This window comes from Corella eumyota, chromosome 3 (genome assembly GCF_963082875.1).
Source record: "Corella eumyota chromosome 3, kaCorEumy4.1, whole genome shotgun sequence".
NCBI lineage: Eukaryota > Metazoa > Chordata > Ascidiacea > Phlebobranchia > Corellidae > Corella > Corella eumyota.
The window spans coordinates 19,040,589-19,061,142 of NC_137492.1; the positions used below are offsets into that span (position 1 = coordinate 19,040,589).

The window sequence follows — 20,554 nt, forward strand, 5'->3', positions numbered from 1 at the left end:
TAAAACAATTGATTATTTAGTTTTCAAATTTATTACAAACCATACTGAAGTTACAGTAAAAACATGAAAAAACAAATAAAACGAAAATCAAAAGTTTATAACAAATTAAGGCCATAATACAGTTCAAAAAATATTTTAAAAAATAGGTTGTATATATATTTTAGTTTGTAAAACTAAAAAACTTCACCAGTACAAAAAAAACTCAATTTTTATAACAATGACCAAATGGTATGTTTTGCAGTCAGGTTTTTACCAAATGCAATACCAATTTTACTTTTCCATTGCAGTGGTTTAATTTTTTTAAACCAATAGGCAGCTATTTTTTTATTTGCAGCATTTTTAATATTTTTATAAAAAGTTTTAAATTTTTTTAGTCATTGCTGCCATAAAGATTAATCTTTACATATTTTTAAAGCAAATGGTTTAAATATAACCCCCATGAAATATTTACAATTATTTAAAAAAAAAACAAAAATTTGCTGATAACATTTTAAAAATTTTAGCATCTAACCCAATTTGGTGCCTTGTCAGTGTAAATTAATTTTGAGAGATGTCATTTATTAAACAACATTTTCCAATGAAATTAGCAAGGTATACCTTGGTTAAGTACCTGCTATTTTATTCTTTTTATAGCTCCAACAATATAAATATTGTGTAGATACAAGCTATTGGAATAATATTGTGATATTTTTTACTACCAACCAAGTGGTGTCGAACAATTTTAATAATTAAAAATTTACACAAAGGCTTTTTTTTATATAATTTCCCTCCCTACCAATTATTAATTTAATTTATCAGCAAATTTTTTAAGAACTTCATATTTTTAGACAAGAATTTGGTAAGATAACTCATTTTTTATATGTTTGTAAAACTTCTGTACTTAACCAATTATTAAATTTAGTTTAAACACAACGAAAGTAAATTATTAAACACACAAATATAGTAAACTAATTATAACCTAACTTTACAGCTATTACAGAAACCGATATCAATTTTTGGAAAAATTTAAACATTTGTAGCAGTTTTCAATTTAAAAGCATAAATAAAAGTAAAAAATTCAACAGTAAAAACATTTTCATACTGAAAACATCATCTTTTTAAAAACAAAACGAGGAAACTTTTTTTTGAAAAATGCTACATGATTTAAATTTTTTAAATATTTTTAATTTATTTACAATTTAAAAAAAGTCTTTTTTTGAATAAATTAATTTTTGAAATATAATTTTAATCAGTTTCTATAATGCCCTGCTGTTTTTTTTAAAGAAAACGAAACTTTTAATACCTTTAATTTAAAAAAAAAAGATTGTTTTTTTTTTTAAATTTATTCTTCAGTTAATGATCTTCTTTCTTCTTTTCATAGTCTATTTGTTGTCAATGAACAAATGCCTCTGGTGGAATTCCTCCTTGCTTATTAAGTGTTGTAAACGTTTGCATTGCTTTTTTATAATCCCAGTCATTCTCTGCCAAACATTGATTTGAAAAACCCAAGTTCATTCCCGTTTCTCTGGAAAAAGCTGCAATTATTTCTTGTTGATTGCTTGGGGAAGAAGATATTTCGAGATCTGCAGCCAAGATCGGCGGCGACTTTCTTGACTCGCGCAGCTCCACTGCTGTTGTGTTCCTAATAAAATACTGGTCATTTATAATTGCAATATTGCCATTCTCCAAAACTTTACAGAAAAAATTTCTAGAATAAGCTCTCATTGGACCTTCCTTTCCTCCTTCTTTGTAAACTCCTCTGACGATAAAATTAACAATAGTTTCGGTGAGAAAGGGAACATCAATTGACAACATATTCATGTAATGCTTGGTATTTGGTAACTTTTGCAACTTGGCAAGCACTTCAGCACGACCTGTTGAAACTGATGATATTTTTAGTTTCATATTTTTTGTTCGCTTTAGATTACGAGAAAACTGGACATATTTCGATAAGGAAGGGCCTCGTGGGGAGTTTGGAATAGAAATGGTAAGAATACTGTTTTCGTGGTAAGCCCCTAATAAATCTGCTCGCGATGTATCAAAGCATTTAAAATAACTTTGCATGAATTGCTTGATAGCTTCCTTTCCACTATCTGGGATAAAATCTTTGACGGATTGGGGAAGTTGACCACTTTCTACATCAAATTTGACCAGTGCAGGAAGATCTTCACCATCTAAACGAATCAAACTTGGAAAAATTTCACGAATTTTACTGACAAATTCAGTCTTTGATTTGGCCCTGTCGGAAATTGGATTATTCTTGATAGTAAACTCCATTAAATCCCAATCCTTGAGTTTTTCTATCTCTTCCATATCAGAAATAAAATTTTGACTAAGATCAAGCTTTTTTAAATGCAGGGTGCATTCGGACACATACCTTAAACCATCAAGACTACGTATTCGATTGTTGGATAAGTCCAACGACACAAGAGTTGAGATATATTCTCGTATGATAGTTGCAACTATGTACATGTGAGAGTGAGCATGTACAGTGAAGAGTATATCATTTGATTTAAAGCCAGGGTCGGTGTATAAATCACTGGCGTTTAAATGCTGAGAGGCTGGGTCAAATCGGCCGCTTAGAATCTCTTTTAGGGTGTTTATCTGCTCATCGGTGAGGATTGTAGTGCTTGACAGTTTCATTAAAACAGGTAATCGCCGTCCATCCTCTGTGACAATCTTTTTGTTACATTCCCTGATTGATCCTGCAATTGAGCTGTCCCTTATAAAAAAGCTGCAGTTGTTTCCTTCCAAATGAAATTGCAGTGGATTGTATTTTATCATGGAAATGTGTTCAATTTCTTTATGTAGCCAATCAGGTGGAAGACTGGCACCGCCGATTACGGTAATTTGAAACAATTTATCTTTCACTGGTTGTGGTTTTTTCCGCCTGTCTTGTTGGCGAGGAGGGCGTTGGTAAGGATGTGCTCTCTGTTTAACATTCAATTCACCATCCATGTTAACATCCCCATCGCGATCTTTATCAGTAACCCGGGTTCCAAGCCTATCACTAAGCGGGTAACCTCCCCCTCGCCTCCCTCCTCTTCTGTTATTGTATCGACCCCCACGATTGCCCCTGTAACCCCCACCCCGATTTCCACGGTAACTGTTATTTCGTCCTCTGTATCCACCCCGATAGCTTCCTCTACTGGATGACCCATCAGAACGATCATCATGTTGTGAAAACTTGGAAAACCCTCCTTCCTTTTTGTCCCATGTAACATTGTCGGAGTTTCGACCTCTTGAGCTTCGAGTAGTATGTGACATCTTTGCTTTCTAAATGAAACAAATTTATGCAAAAAAATCTCAGAAATGCCCCTTCCAAAGCAAAAATGTTTAGATTTTCTAAATACAATTCTTTCGGTAACCCTAAAAATACCCCTTCCTATGGCAAATTAATTATAAGAATAACTAACAACAAATAGCATAAATTTATAAAGGATTCATTTTTTTTTTAATATTGTTTTTAAAAATGAAAATATTTGAATAAAAAAAATTATTTTTAAACCTACATTTACAATTTATTGTGGCCTGAGGTTAAATTTTTTTTTCTTTTTGTGCAGATCCTAAATAATTTTTCTTTTTTATACTGCAAAATAAGGTCGTAATGTAAGTGATATAAAGAATTTACTGAATCAATTCGGGCAAATTGCAGTACTACTTTATTTTTAATAAAACACAACCAAAAAAACAAATAGAAATAAAAATTTTACTAATGTTACTTAATCTGGTTTAAAACTGTGTCCTGGAAAAGCCTAGAATTTACAAAAATCATTAATGCACATATAATATGTGAAAAAATTAAATCCTAATCAACAAATGTATATTGAATTCAGGGGGCTGTTTTGTTCCCAAATATTCTTATGTCTTCGTTATTGTTCAATATTGTTAAATTAATAATTTTAATTAATTTGGTTAAAAAATAAAACACTGGTTTGGGTAAATTTTGTTTCATATCGAAATGTTAATATTATCTCATAAAAAACTCACAAAACATTAAAACAAAAACATAATTCAACAGCTAATCTACTATTAGTCTGTAACCTTAAACCACACAACTTCCAACAACATATTATACCATAAAGTAAATTACCTAAATACTTATTTTAAATTTTCTAAATAATTTTTTTATCACTTACAACATTAATAATAATTAAACACTGCAACTTTGCAGTTAATAATCTAATAAAATCTATCATTTTTATTAGATTTCATGCCACACTGTACTACTAAAAAACTTTAGGGAGCCAAAACTAAAAACAGATTCACTAAACGAAGTTATTCTCATTACGAATTTACCCACTTTGAATACTATAAAACATAATATGCAGATAGGTATTCTTTCTAACAGTTTACCAAATTAACAACACTTACCTTACCTGAAATACAAGCAGATTAAGTTAAGAAACACAAAATGTATTAAAAATCAAGCGTACATTCCAAAAATTTACGAACAACAGAAGAACCACGCGGTAACTTTTTCAGCGTAACTTGCGTACAAATTCTGTCTTCTATCGTTTTTAGGGCAACTTAAACAGATTTATGCAAAGGTCAAGAAACAAACCTTTATAAATATACGAATTTAACCTATAAAATAATTAATTATTTTAAAATCTGACAATAGAATTTTTAATAAAATTTTAACAAGCTAACGCTACGCAACTTTTGCTAAAGAGCGGAAGACAAAAAACAGAGTTGTCAAATTATTTAGTTTAAAACGCGCCAAAAATAAAAATATTTAAATAATTTAAAAAAAAAATGATCTTTAAATTTATCTGTAAATACAATATTTAACAATTTAATACCATCAAAATTAAAACAAAGAATAAAAATAGGTTATTGGGACCTGTAGTTATACATGAAATAGCCAACGACCTAATGTATTGGGTATGATTGGCTTAACTGTATTAGGTCCTAGGTTTGATACCCACTGCTTCTATGTTGCCACAACTGTTAAAAGAAAACTTAAAAAAGAGTTTTAGTAACATCTCTAAGCTACATCGGGGATAAACAAATACGAAAAAAAGTAATTATGACATACATGATTGTTTGTTGTTGTTTTTTGACATTACTTATGATTTGACCTTGATTGTTAACATGTTGATCGTTTTTGTTTAAAGCAGACAGACAAAACTAAGATTTTTATAAACAAAAATTAATTTAGATCTAGTTATAAGAATATTTTATTACATCAAGCAAACTGTACAAAAAACTTAATAACCTTACAATGCACAAAATTGTTAGGTATTTAGATGTTGTTAAAGGAAATCAATGGTTAAAGCTAATAAATTGATAATAGCTTTAAGAAACCAAGCCTACATTTACAATAAAGCACAATTAAATTAAACAATTTTGAACTTTGAAGGGAAAAACTACATCTTAATATACAAAAGAGTATTAAATTTTATTTAAACAACAATTTCACAAATTTTGAACTTAATAAATTTACAATTTTTTTTGATTAAAAGAAAACTTAAATCAACTTATTTAGTGTAAAACCCAAAAACAATTCTACCTAAAAAACATTATCAACATTTAATAAACATGGTAAAAATAATGCAAAATTAAAAGTTACTATAGCTTTAAAATCTAAATCATATAATTTGAAAAGTTTGATGTATAAATTTTACTTGCAATTAATTATTTGTTGTTAGTTAGTCAGCCCACATTAAATCTAGTTCCTCATCTTCTGAATCTGAATTAGCATCAGTGTTCTGGACTCCAGGACCTTTTGGCATCAAATTCTTTAACTCTTTATTTGAAGCAGATTTTGTGACAACAAATGGGGCATCTTTCCATTTTTTTGGATTAACTTTTTCCCCTCTATACTCTAGTACAAAACTCTTAATTTTGAGAACAGAAATATAGCAATTTTTGAATTTCATTCTCATTCCCCAATCATATCTAAAATAAAACAACTTTTGAAACAAAAAGAAATTATAAATCTTCCTAAAATTATTATTAATGTAACTTCTTCACATGAATGTGAATATATTCACCTATCACAAGTATACATCAGCCTATTGATTATTAAGTAAAAACACTAAAGCTCAATGATATCCAAAAAGGTGCCCAACTTGTAATTAAGGCAACAAAAGTTAGTACCAGTTAAGAAAGTAAATATTTTCTACCTGCATCCAGGTTCTCCACAATAAGTTTTACCAACCAAAAATTGATCTTGTGCAATAAATACCTCACGGGCTTCATCAACCACAAAATGAGCTTTCTTATCAAATTGAGGATCGACAACAAAGTGATGCTGCAACAAAAGTTGACAAGTACGTAAAAGGTTTACTATTGACTTTGCTGGTTTAAAATAATATTACAACATGTGCTACCAACATTTGTTTAATAGGTTTGTTATTTTAATAAAAACTAAAAGGTAAGCTTGATTTTCTACATCATTGTCAAATTTTTTATTCATTAAACCACACTATTATGGCGTCTTTATATGGTACTAAAACGTCTGCATTTACTTAGCCAATACACTAATAAAAACGTGTAACTTATGCAATGATACCTGGTTGGTAATATGGCGGAACATAGTCGAATCGGTCACTTCTGCTTTGCAGTTTTTACACATGAAAATCCATTTCATATCAGATGCACTTGGTTTGTCCCTCATACTTCGTGACAAAGCAGCCCTTTCTAAATCACGTTCGTCGAACCTAGATTTTTGAATTCTTACAATCTAAAAAAAATGCGAAACGAGTGATAGTATAAAATGTGAGTTGAGTGCACTCATTTCAGTAGATTTCAAGTCACAAAAAAACTACCTCATTTCTTAGTTTATTTGGTTTCTTTTCAAACATTTTGTCAAGTTTATCCATAATTTCATCTGTTAATTCAACTCTTATCTTGTTTACTTTCTCCCTTTTGATGATATCACTGTCATCATATGCAAGCATTACAGTTTTGCTGTTCATTGCTCTGGCCCTTCCTACAATTCACGAATAACAAGTTTATCAAAGACAATGCAATATCACTTAATAAAAACTGATGAAGCCTTAAATACTACCTTTTCGTTGCACCTGCCCAATTTCATTAGTTGAATAGTTGTAAGTTATCATTAGATTACAAGCTGGTATATCTAGACCTTCTTCACCAACAGATGTGGCCACAATTAACTTACATCTTCCCTCCCTGAATGCTTTAATCGTTTGATCCTGGTCCGCCTTAGTTTTGCCTTAAGTAAAAATGGTTCAAATTATACTGATTTAAAATAAATGAAATGTATAAAACTTGTACATACCGTAGTTATCATCTTTTGCATTTGCACCAGTAAGACGGGTTGGGTTTAACTTGTATTTTGCTAAAGCTTTGGAGTCTTTTAAAAATGAAACCAAGCCATTTGCTATAGCCCTGGTCTTAACAAAAATTATGCATCTAGATCCTTCAGTAGAATCTTCTGATTTCTTTTCAAATTCCTCAACTAGAATCACCCTTAATTTGTTCAGCAGTGGATTTGAGTTTCTTGGGGTATTTGTCTTAACTAATAAAATAAAGTCAACTTAATTAAAAAGACAGAACAGCACCACAATATATTAAATTTGCTTAACATGATATAAGTTACAAAAAACAAGTATATTTTAATCTTACTGTAGGTTGTGTAAAGCTTTTTTAGCTTGATTTCAACTTCATTATTTTTATTGAATCGAGAAAATAGAGTACGTTCAATGTACTTGATTGCATCAGTGGCTCTGACATGATCATTTAAATGAAGAGAGTTGTTATACTCCTTTAAATAGTAATAAACACTGTTAAAATATAAAAAAAACATGTAATTGAAAATACGAAATAAAAATAGAGTGTAATTACTCTTAAGTGTCTGCTGTACTTCATCAGTTTTTCACTCAAGACCTTGTTATCAATAACAGCACTATCATTATGAAACTGTACCACAGTTGCTTCATAAACTTGACTTCCTTGAGCCTTGGCATTAAACATTAACTTGCAATCTAAACATAAAGTAGTTTTAAAAACAGCATAAAAATACAAGTTAAATATTTAAACAATATCTTAAAATTTGTGGAATTATAACACTTATTAGTAATTAATTAAATAAAACTATATCATAAAGTAAGCACCTTTGTTTTTACTAAGTTCCAGTTTAATAAGAGCTTCAATTTTGTCCATGACAGTTTTAATGCTAATCTCAAATTGATCTGCTTCCCTTTTTCGAATTGGACAAGTTTCTAATCAAGTTTTGTGCAACGCTTATTTGACAATTTTTTTATACATTTACATAAATATGATTCTACATAACATGCAGAATCCATATTTGGTAGGTAAAACATTTTTTTATAAAAATTGCATAAGAGTTTGTATAATAAAAGTGATAAAGTTTTCTTACGTGTATTTTCTTTAACTTCTTTTTCTCTCAGGCTTTCTATACATCTCACAACTCTTTTTGGAGGTGTCACAACATCAAGATTTCCCAGCAAAGTTTTAAGCGAATCCTCAGCTTTTTGATGAGTCTTAGCTGGTCCTATTCCAGGTGAAGCAGTCAATCCCAAAATCTAAAAATTTGTTAATCGTATTAACAATCAAAACAAATTATTTCTGCACACTTTTTGCAATAATATTGTCATTCAATACAAACCTGTGGTAAGTTTTCACGACTTTTTATTTGCTCATCAAAGTAACAGTTCATTATTTTGTTAAACGGGTCACCCTTACTAACATGGTGACACTCATCAAAAATAAGCAAAGTCAGCTCCTGAATTCTAAGTAAATCATCTTTTTTTCTAAAATCAAAAAGACCAAAATAAAATGCATTGTTTAGTTTTAAAATTTATATACAGTTATTTTCTTATATTTAAAAGTAAACTAATTGATTAACTGCCTACGGTCAGGACTTTAGTTGTCGTGATATGGTTGCAACTCTTAGTAATACTTGCCTGTGATAATTTACCAGCGCACCACAAACAGCAGTTTTATTTATTCTGTACACATATAAATTGGACATTTCAGAAGCATCATTATATTCAGAGTATACATATTTATTAATATTAATATTATTTAAATTACAACAGGCATTTGAATTACTTGTATCTGTTTTCATATGATACAAGATGATCAACTAGTATTTGTGGGGTCATCACAACAATTTGACTTTGTTTAATATATTTTATCACAGGAATTTCAGGATCACCACCAGATATTACCTCTACTGCATAATCCTCATTAACATATCTTTAAAAAAAGTGAAAAAAATCATTAACAACTTTCTCAAATAAAAATAAAATAGTTCTTAGATGCAGATTAGGTGGGTCGACTGAAAATGGGAGAATGGAAATTAAAAGAACAAAAAATGAAGGAACGGAAAATGAAGGAACCGGAAAATGAAGGAACGGAAAATGAAGGAACCGGAAAATGAAGGAACGGAAAATGAAGGAACCGGAAAATGAAGGAACGGAAAATGCAGGAAACGAAAAATAAAGGAACCGGAAAATGAAGGAAAGCAAAAAAGGAGAGAGCGGAATCTTAAATCCTAAACGCGGAAATACCATTGACTGTTCATTTAGGATTACTGTCATTTATTTAAGAACTGATGCGCAATAATGAGTTAATTTTTATTACCCCAGCATACCCTAACCCTCTTCTATAAAATGCCCGTTTATTTCTAATATAATATTGACTTAAATACAAATAAACAGTCAACGGAATTTCCGCGTTTTATTTTTTTTAAATTCCGCCTCTCCTTTTTCCACTTTCCTTCAATTTCCGTTCCTTCATTTTCTGGTTCCTTCATTTTCCATTCCTTCATTTTCCGGTTCCTTTATTTTCCATTCCTTCTTTTTCCGGTTCCTTCATTTTCCGTTCCTTCAATTTCCGGTTCCTTCATTTTCCGTTCCTTCAATTTCCGTTCCTTCATTTTCCATTTCCTCAAATTCCGCGTCCCCGATTAGGTTATAGGTGGTTATGTAAAGTAGGCAACCATTTTTTAATAATTTTAAAATGGAATAAACTTTATTTACTTCCTCAATACTTCATGTTGTTGCTTAATAAGAGGAACTTTTGGAACCATGAAAATAATTTTAGCTTTTTTTCCCTTTTTCTGTAAATGATCAAGGCAAACACAAAGCGCTACAAATGTTTTGCCAGTGCCTATAAAAACATATTCATAAAAGTATTGATAATAATTCAGTTTAGTCATAAGGGCGTTCAAAGTATTAAACTTATCTGTTTATTTAGCCAGCAACTCATGATTTTTTATAATTACAAAAAACACACTTAATGAAACTGACATTATGTCTTCTTTAAGTACAATTACTATTGTCATTTAAGTATCAAATTACCTAGATTTGTTTTAAATATATATGACCTTAATTGTACATTAGTTCACCTGTGTTTCTTAACAAATATACAAATGATATTTAATAATAAATGTTTAACCCACAAACCCAATGTAAACCAATTACTAAAAGCATTAATATTTATATAATTCCAAAACAATGAAATTTGAGCATGTTTTTTATATTTAATACTTAATTACCAGTTGGTGCAACAACTAGGGAATTTTCTCCTCTCTTTGCTTGCTCTGCTAACTCTTCTTGATAATCGCGGAACTCTAACTCGTTCTCCTCTTCATTGGCTACCATTTCTTCCTCCTGATGATCTTCTAAATCATCATTTTCTAATTGGAAACGTAAAATGCTTTAAAAAAAGTAAATAATAGGTATAGCATTTTTTTAAATTTAATTTTCAAAAAAAATTTGACCATTTTTTTAATAAAATTAAACCCAGTTTTTAAATAACAGTGTAATTGACATAGTGTTAATGGAAAATAAAAATTTAAATATGGTCCATTCTTCTTTTAAAATCATTTTAAATTTAACTAAATCAACTTTATTATTTAGTGATACTAACCATTATTCATATTATCATTTGGCTCTACTGGTCCTGGTAATACTAAAATAAAATAAAGCTGTTCACTATTGTCATAATTTAATCAAAAATTAGTTAAGACACAATGCTAATCAATATTAAAACAATAAACATATTCGTCAAGGAAATGCAGTTAAACTATTGTTTATAAGTTGGTGGACCCTCAAAAAGATTTCATTTAAGTACCCTAACCAACTGAATTAAATGTATTAAATAACAATTTTAAATTTGACAAAAATATTCAAAAAAATTTTTTTTAATTTTTTGTACCTTGTTCAATTTCCATCGAACTTTCTAAAGTACTCGACACATTATTAACATTGATGGAACCTTCAGGATGAGGTGCTGGGGTTGGATCAGCAACAGATTTACTTTCATCCACATTCATTGTATCATTTACAAAGGCTCTCACCTTTCCATCATCTATACCACGTTTATCTGGTAGCTTAAAAAAAAAAAAATTTTTCGAAAAAATGAAACTTTATTAGAAAGTGAAAAAAAAGTTAATATATATGAATAGGTAAATTCATGGACAACAAAATGCGAAATTTAAATAATTATAAAAAATGAATAGATACATTTTCAGCTTGCAGTTGTTTTACAGAAGTTTCTGGTCCTTCACAAAAGTCCATTTGTTCCTCTTCGCTATCCCCGAGGGATTTTATTTTTGATTCGCTACAACTTTTCTTTGCAGAATCTTGTTTAAAATAAATAAAAAAACTTAAAATTAGTAAATAAAACCTCAACAAAATAAAATTAACTAATATATAACAATGGTTAACTAACTTATTTTTATTATGCCACAGTTTAAGCATTAAATAGTAATTTAAAAACATGTTATTATTACCTAGTTCTTCAATAAGAGGTAAAAGGATTTTGCCAAAATCAGTTTTTTTTAGTGCATTGTAAAAGTTTGTAAGACCATCAGGACCTTTTCTAATTACCATTGCAATGATATAATCAATTGCGCGAAGTCGACCATGGTTGTTTTTATATGCCAGTGCTTGTTCCCTATTTAGTAGTACAAAATATAGTTAAAATCAAAATATTATTCTAACTTATAAATATGCAAACTTTTAAAAATTACCTCTCCTGGGGATTTAAAATACCACTTTCGTTAGTTATGTCCTCGACATTAAAATTAATTTCTTCCTTTCCCATCAACTCTCGAAATTTTTCGTAAATTAATTTTAACTGATCTGATTGTATTACGGCATTTTCTTGATCATCTTTGGCAAAACGATTATCAAAAATAGGTGCCAACCAAATGTGATCTGCATTTAAATAAATAGAATGTTAAATTGTAAATGTATGACTATAGTTTATAGTTGCTAACCTGTATTTAACAGAGCACGCACAAATTGATCATAGATATCTTTTTCTTTACTTTTTATCATTAAATCAATAAATTTTTCTGTCTGTGATATCGGTCCTCCCAACGCAGGGCTGAATAATGCTTCACTTTCTAAAAATGGACAACATGTATATTGATTAATATTCCAAAAAATGCAAAACGAAGAACACACATAGTTGGTTGTAATGATAATGAAGTGATAAAATTTAAAAGGTAAATTAGGGTAAAAGAAAGAAGTGTTTAACCTCCTGTAAGCAAGAATGCATCCATTTTTCTACTGAGAGTTAATGGGTTCAAAGAATCCAATAATACTGGTGTCCAGTATAACAATATATCTTTCTCTTCTTCATTCATCTTTTTATGTGTTTAAAAACATCTACATAAATAAAAAAACCTACAACAAAAATTTCAACTAAATAACCTTATGTTTTTTATGACAAATTGAATTTATTAAAAAAAACAATAACTTAAATTATCTTTTTAAAATATATTTCTTTGTTAATTTACCTACACATACTGTTAATCGTCAGACTAAATTTTATTCCTATAAAAAAACATATTATATAAAACTAAGTTACTGATGTTAGGACCTTTAAATGTCAGTATGTTATTGATAAGCCAAATTATTTTTGAAGATGACAATATGTGGGTTAAGTAAGTTTTGGTGATTAAAGTTGCTTCCTACAATATATACACATCATTTCCCACATTGTGCTTTTAAATGAGCAATGAATTTAACAGTTAATTGGTAATGTTGTAGTTATTATTTAAATTCTGCATAAAACTGTCTTAAAACTATCTTCCTAGCTTTAAACAAACCAACACTCTTTAAAAATATAAAAACTAGGTAATTCAGATACGTAAGCAACTAAACAAAGTTCCTTGAAGGAACAATGTCATGTGCAATTGAATTTAATCCTACAGTCGGTAATTTCATGATACAATTATTACACACTAGGGAAACCACCCACCAATTATAACGATGACGTAACAATATGTCTGACTAGCGGCAGTGCGTGAACAGCCACGGCTTTAGCTTACAGTTTTCAACGAACTTACATACCATAGCCATATAATTTAAATTGATTTGTAAATATTAAAAAATATATATTTGCTGACTTATAAAATATAATTTCACTTAAACAGGCAGAGCAAACATTATACCTGTTAATTCATATTCCGTTCTTTCATTTTTGGTTCCTCAATATCCGCACAAAATTAAATCTCAAAAAGTTAGTTTAAAATAAATTTTAATAAATGTTTCTGAATTTTAATTAAATAAATACATTATACGGAGGAATTTGTAGTTCTAATGTACCATAAAACATTTTTTCTGGATCTGAAGTGGCCACCATGTACTATTGAAACGATTTTACATTTCACAAAATACAAATATTGGAAAAGATATTTAAAAAATTTATTAAGTGACGCAGATCTTTTTAAAAATTAATAAACAAATAAAATCAACTTTTTACAATAAAATAAAAAAGGTTGTACAGCTATTACTAATAACATATTATAAGTAAACTAAACAAACACAATTTGAACAATGGAATATATATATACAACATCTTAAAAACACAAATTACATAATTTGATCAGCACAACATTGACATTTAAATTAAATTTTAGTATTCTGTTATTGTTAGTCAATTCTCCAACTAGATTCTTATTTATCCACTACCTTTAACTTCAGACTTAGTTGCTTTCAGTTTCAGGAACTGCAAAACCCCTCGGCATCATTTCTTCTAACTCATCTACCTTAAAAGATTTCATAACTTTAAACGGCGCATCTTTCCATTTTTTTGCAGTTGCAATCACTTTTCCTTTTTCTAAGACAAAACTCTTAATGTTGAGGACAGAAATATAGCATTTCATGTATTTTATTCTTGTGCCCCACTCATTTCTAAAATAAATTTTATTTTAAATATTTATAAGCTTAAACACCAGTAACTACACAAGGTAATTAAGAAACCTGGCATTTCAACACTGTTTATTGGGTTAAATACTAATATTAAACAATCTTAAATAAACTCTTTTAAATAAAAGATCTGGCAGCTTGGTGTAGTGGTAAGAACACTTGCTACACCACCATAAGGTCGTGGGTTAAATCCCCACTGCTCTCATGCTGTAGCGCCCTTGAGTAAGGCGCTATAAACGGTATAAACTCCTGTTGAGCCAGCACTTAATCAGCAGCATAATTACCGTGCAATTATAATCTATAATATTCCAAACTGCTAAAGGCAACTCGAGACTGGTTCGGAGTAACAGTTGTTACTCTATGTTTAAGTCGCCCATTCGACTTTCCCACATCAAGGATAAAGATATATACAAAAAAACTACAGCTAACTGTAGTCTAATCCTGCTGCAGTACCATTTTTAAAATTGACAGTTTTCTTAGCCTAATTACAAAATTTAGGTTTTGTACCTGCACTTATCCTCTCCACAGTAAATTTTTCCAACGAAACGTTGATCCTTTGCGGAGGGTCCTGCATTTTTTTCATCAACTTTAAAATGAGCTTTTTGATTGAAGTCTGGTTCAACAACAAAGTGAATCTGCAAAATACAAAAATAGACTTTCATTGTAATAGTGTTGCCCTTGGCCAACAATGCAAGTCAACAACATTTTAAACTGCAAATGAAAATTGAAGACTAAACAGGGGTTGTATAAATCAGATGCAGTGCTACCTGATTGTTAATATGACGTAACATATCTGAAGTGGTCACTTTCTTACTGCAGTTCTTACAAAAGAAGGTCCATGGATCTTCAGATGCGGATGGTAAATCAATTGCCATTCTAGATGAAGCTACTCTTTCCAAATAACGTTCATCAAATTTAGACTTTTGAATCTCCTCAATCTAAAAGTTGTAGTATTAGTTTTCTTGGGTTATAGTAGCAAAAAATGTTAATATTATTAATAACTTTATTAAGCACTTTTTAATTAAAATTAAATATTTAAATTCAGTTACTGCTTTTTTTAAATTGTCTGTTTTTTTCAATTGATCATCTTTATAAATTTCATCAAGTTTGTCCATAGTTTTATTGGTTAATTGAACTCGTAACTTGTTCACTTTTTCCCGTTTGATGATGTCACTATCTTTATAAGCAAGCATGACAGTTTTGCTATCTTTTGCCCTTGCCCTACCTGTAATTAACAAATTAGAAATCAAGAAAATCTGGTTGTACACTTCTTAATTGGCCAAAATTACATTCATGTCATAACAAAAAAAGGTTAAATTTAATTTTTTTTTACCTTTTCGTTGCACCTGCCCAATTTCATTAGTTGAATAGTTGTAGGTTATCATCAGATTACAAGCTTGTATGTCTAGGCCTTCTTCACCAACAGATGTGGCCACAATTAACTTACAAATACCATCTTTAAATTCTTTGATTGTATGATCCTGGTCAGCCTTAGTTTTGCCTTCAGTAAAAATAATGTCGTAAAATACGTTAGTAAATGGAAAAAAATTAACAAAAATACATACCATAGTTAACATCTTTTGTATTTGCGCCAGTAAGACGAGTTGGGTTTAACTCATATTTTGCTAGATCTTCGGAGTCTTTTAAAAATGAAACTAAGCCATTTGCTATGGCCCTGGTCTTAACAAAAATCATGCATCTAGATGGTTCAGTAGAATCTTCTGATTTCTTTTCAAATTCTTCAATTAGAATCGATCGTAACTTGCTCAAAAGTGGATTTGTGTATTTAGGGCCAGGTACATTTACTATAAAAATAAAGGCGAGTAAAATATTATTTCTTCTAAAAGTGCTAACAGTATTGCTTTTATTAAAGGTATTTTAATTTAGTTAAAAGTAATCTTACTAGATTTCGAATAAAGCTCCTTTAGTTCAAAATCCACCTTGTTCTTTTCATTCACTTGAGAAAATAAAGTTTGTTCGATATCTTTCTTGGCATCAATATTTCTGACATGATCATTTAAATTGAGAGAGTTGTTATACCCCTTAAAATAAAAAACAACACAGTTTAAAATATAAATAAAAACAACTTGTAACAAAATTGAGTAAAAATGTTAATCAAATTAGAATGTAATTACTCTTAAATGCATGCTGTACTTCATCAACTTTTCCTTTAAATCATTGTTGCTAAGTTTTGCACTATCATCATAAAACTTTACAACATTTGCCTCGTAGACTTGACTTCCCCTTGTCTTTGCATTAAATGTTAACTTGCAACCTAAGTACATACAAAATATCTCATAACAATCTACCTAACCAATAGTCAAGCTCAAGTAAGTTATATTTAGGTAAGGGAAATACAGAGTACAAATAAGGTGACCGGCAGCGTGGTGAAGTGGTAAGAACTCTTGCTACACCACACATGGGGTCGTGGGTTCAATCCCCACTGATATCATGCTGTAGCACCCTTGAGTAAGGCACTATAAACGGTATGAACTCCTGCTGAGTCAGCACTTAATCAGCAGCATAATTACCGGGCAATTATAGTCTTTATAATATCCCAAACTGCCACAGGCTCTCCAGTCTGGGCGGAGTAAATCGCGTATTCAACTTTCCCACATCGAGAATAAAGATATATACAAAAAAAAAAGGTTAAGTACCTTTGGCTTTACTAAGTTCGTCTTTAATAAGCTTCTCAATTTTGTCCATGACAGTTTTAATATTAATCTCGAACTGATCTTTTGTTCTGCGCAGTATAGCATGAGTTTCTAAATTAAAATTAAAAAGTTACTTAGTCAAACATTTTGTAATCCAACAAGTATATTGGTAAATAATTAAGGTGTTTTCCTAGTCTTACCAGAATTCTCTTTAACTTCGTTTTTAGCAAGGTTTTCTATACATCTCACAACTCTTTTTGGAGGTGTCACAACATCAAGATTTCCAAGCAAAGTTTTAAGTGAATCCTCCGCTTTTTGATGTGTATTAGCTGGTCCTATCCCAGGTGAAGCAGTCAATCCCAAAATCTAAAATAAGTAAATTATACACTTAACTTTTTCAAGTGATCAAAAATCATTTTAAACCATTAATTTATACAATCATTTTATGTGACCAGATTATAATATTGTCTTCCTTTAATATTTTGCATTATTTTTACATTTTTAAAATAGTAATTTAAAACGAAAATATCTAATGTTTACAAACCTGTGGTAGTTTTACATTGCTTATCTCAATATCCTTTTTCTCATCAAAGTAACAGTTCATTATTTTGTTGAACGGGTCACCCTTACTAACATGATGACACTCATCAAAAATAAGCAAAGTCAGCTCTTGAATTTTAAGTAAATCATCTTTTTTTCTAAAAAAAAGAACAAAAAAAATCATCTGAATTGTAAAATGTATAAGTGTATGCTAAAAAAAAATATTTTAATGTTTAACAATCCAATCAAATAATAAATATGCATTTTTTTATTACTTGTTTCTGTTCTTGTGTGAAACAAGATGATTAACTAATATCTGAGGAGTCATTACAGCAATCTGACAATCCTGTATAAATTCGACCATAGGAATTTCAGGATTACCACCAGATATTACTTCTACTGCATAATCTTTAACATACCTTAAGAATTTTTAAAGTTAGGTAAAAAAACACTTTAAGTACAATAAAAATAGTAATGTTTAACTTTGGACCATGAACAAATATGAATACAATTAAAACTTTATTTACTTGCTCAATACTTTATGTTGTTGCTCAATAAGAGGAACTTTTGGAACCATAAAAATAATTTTAGCTTCTTTTCCCTTTTTCTGTAAATGATCAAGGCAAACACAAAGGGCTACAAATGTTTTTCCAGTTCCTATAAAAACATTTTTATATATTTATGTATCCTCAATGTGATAAGACCCACTAAAAAATCTTAAAACCAATAACATCAGTACCAAACAAGTTGCTATTAATATATATCACTGTTTTGTCGATTAGCCTTAAAACTCTGTAACCATTTAACCAATTAAATTATCCTTTCAAATTTCAAAGTTTAGTGTCGAATTATTATTACTAAATTACCAGTTGGGGCAACAACTAACGAATTTTCTCCATTTATTGCCTGCTCAGCTAACTCTTCCTGATAATCACGGAAGACTAATTCATTTGGCTCTTCATGAGTCTCCAATTTCTCTTTTTTTTTTGAGGCATCATTATCTAATAAATTGTCTAGAAACTTAATACCTAGATGACAATTATTTTTTCTATACTAATTTAGAATTACAAAGTAATTATTTTTTTATTTAACATCATTTGAGATTAGGCATAAATCTTACCAATTATTGGATCATCCCCTTGTTCTGTTTTCTTCACCACTAAACCAATAAAAATATTTGAATTAGTTTGAATAAACTATTAAGCATTACCTTAAAACAATGCATATCCATGTTAACTTTGTCATTAAAAGTTCTTGTCATTATTTATTTTAAAATTTTATTTTATTTATTTTAAAATTTTATTTGTGTATATATATATTTTTTTGTTATACATTACTTTTTATACTTATAATTTTGCAACACAGTCTTCTTTCTTTGCTTTATTAAAATTCAATACATTTCTTACCTGTGTCATCTTTTGGTTTACTTGTTGAAGTACTAGAAACATTATTATCACTAGACTGATCCTGTGAATCAGAATTGTAACCAACAGGTTTTTCCTCATCAATTGGAAAACTCATAAAAGTTCTATCATCATCATGTACACTTCGCTCTTTAGGTGCCTTAAAACATTTTTTTTAAATAAAATAAATAAATTTCGTTAACAATTTTTTTTAAACAATTTTTGGTACATTTTCATCTAAGAGAGGTTTTGGGGTGGTGGCATCTCCAGAATGACTTTGTTCATTTGTTGATATTTTTCCTTTATCGTCCAGAGACAACTTGTTCATTTCAGTAGAGAGTGAGTCTACAGAATCTTTTTCTACAAGAAAGTTACGAATGAATAAAAAAATTAATATCTTATTGTAAATTCAAATTTAATTCCGCACAAAGCAGTCTAGGTATTTAAGCTCTTAGCAGTTTATGCGGAAATCGTATAAACTGTTTTTTGTATTTAAGGCAACTAAGGGCATTTTCTAGAAGAGAATTAGGGCTTAGGGGGTAATAAAAAGCGATCCAGTGTTAATATTTGCCTTTTTTAATTAAATGACAGTATCCTTGAATAAACAGTCAACGCGTTCTGGGTGGTCCTGTGCGAACCCATGCGACCTTAAGTGGCCCTGTGTGGTAATTAGTAGGACCCACCAATTGTGCGATAATCCTAATTTTAAATTATACTACAGTTAAAGTACAGTACATACACATAGATCAATTTAAATTATTAAAAAAAATAAATACCTAATTGTTCAAGAAGAGGTAAAAGAGTTTCTGCAAATTCAAGATTAGCACTTTTTAAAGCATCATGAAATGCTCTTAGAACCTTCGGACCTTTCCTAATTAACCTTCCAACAATAAAACGAACTGCCCGCCTTTGACCATATCGATCACATGTTCGTTCTGCTTCTTCACTATTGATAAGTTTAAAACAAAAATTGGTATAGTAGTTTTTTTTTTTAAATAAACTCTTAAACTCACTTTTCATCCTTAGATAAAATGCAATTTTGAAGAACCACATCAACAGAAATATTAACTTTTTGTAGTTGCATCCACTTTTGAAAATGTTTGTAAATCGTTTCCATCTGAGTTGAATGTAATAAGGCATTCTCTATATCACCCTGGCCAAAACGATCATCAAAAATTGGTGCTAACCACGCTTGATCTACAAAAAAAATCACTTTTATACCACGACAATTACAATCTTTATACATTTAAAATTTAAAATAACACTTAAATAATTTAATAAGACATTTTTGCAAAACAAATACCCACCTTCTGATTTCATTAAAGCCAACACAAATTGATCATAAATATTTTTGGTTTTACTTGCTAACAAAATTTCAATAAAAATACTTGTCTCTGATGTAGCTCCCTCAGAATTAAAGAGTTTATCATGTGCTGACAAAATATATAACAATAACAGTCAAAAGAGTTTTTGTAGCGCTTTATTAATAAACGCTTCAGCATGGAAGCAGTGATAATTAAACTTATGACCTTATGTACCATGTTACATAGCAATATCACAGCAACATTAGACTTGAAAAAAAATTAGACATACAAGAATTATGTATTTACCTTCTGTTCCAACCGTAAAATCTTTCATATAGTCACATAAACTACTTGGAACTAAACAATCTTTTAACATAGGAGTCCAATCAATTAACATTCTTCGTTGCTGTTCATCCATTTTGTTATTACTTCGTCTAACATCCCTTTTCTAATTTAATAAAATGATTTGTAATATAGTAGTCTGTACTTATATGATACAAATATTACAC

The 20,554-nt window shown here is 29.6% G+C and overlaps 3 protein-coding genes across 3 annotated transcripts; all 3 read right to left on the reverse strand.

Annotated features, from left to right (window-relative positions):
* Positions 1-27: 27 nt before the first annotated feature.
* On the reverse strand, positions 28-3,081 carry LOC145746013 (nuclear RNA export factor 1-like; the record flags this gene model as incomplete). Its single annotated transcript, XM_082564192.1, has 1 exon — positions 28-3,081. A coding segment is annotated over one exon (1,710 nt), but the record flags the coding sequence as incomplete, so codon positions are not given.
* Positions 3,082-5,252: 2,171 nt separating this feature from the next.
* Positions 5,253-12,611, reverse strand: LOC145745251 (ATP-dependent RNA helicase DHX58-like). The gene is made up of 21 exons (XM_082563266.1): positions 12,469-12,611; positions 12,206-12,334; positions 11,957-12,143; positions 11,717-11,880; positions 11,448-11,566; positions 11,140-11,314; positions 10,852-10,893; positions 10,478-10,618; positions 9,960-10,089; positions 9,028-9,174; positions 8,582-8,726; positions 8,333-8,498; positions 8,067-8,174; positions 7,798-7,937; positions 7,579-7,717; positions 7,232-7,471; positions 6,998-7,165; positions 6,756-6,919; positions 6,500-6,670; positions 6,111-6,238; positions 5,253-5,883 (listed from the first exon to the last, which is right to left on the reverse strand). Exons 1-21 carry the CDS (start codon positions 12,575-12,577, stop codon positions 5,634-5,636), a joined length of 3,162 nt encoding a protein of 1,053 aa, XP_082419392.1. The 5' UTR covers positions 12,578-12,611; the 3' UTR covers positions 5,253-5,633.
* A 954-nt stretch (positions 12,612-13,565) lies between these two features.
* Positions 13,566-20,540, reverse strand: LOC145745214 (ATP-dependent RNA helicase DHX58-like). The gene is made up of 21 exons (XM_082563219.1): positions 20,352-20,540; positions 20,049-20,174; positions 19,755-19,938; positions 19,518-19,687; positions 18,971-19,101; positions 18,745-18,901; positions 18,459-18,497; positions 18,205-18,339; positions 17,866-17,995; positions 17,614-17,757; positions 17,343-17,496; positions 16,999-17,164; positions 16,802-16,909; positions 16,280-16,419; positions 16,048-16,186; positions 15,710-15,949; positions 15,478-15,645; positions 15,194-15,369; positions 14,912-15,082; positions 14,652-14,779; positions 13,566-14,129 (listed from the first exon to the last, which is right to left on the reverse strand). Exons 1-21 carry the CDS (start codon positions 20,461-20,463, stop codon positions 13,922-13,924), a joined length of 3,126 nt encoding a protein of 1,041 aa, XP_082419345.1. The 5' UTR covers positions 20,464-20,540; the 3' UTR covers positions 13,566-13,921.
* Between the last annotated feature and the right edge of the window lie 14 nt (positions 20,541-20,554).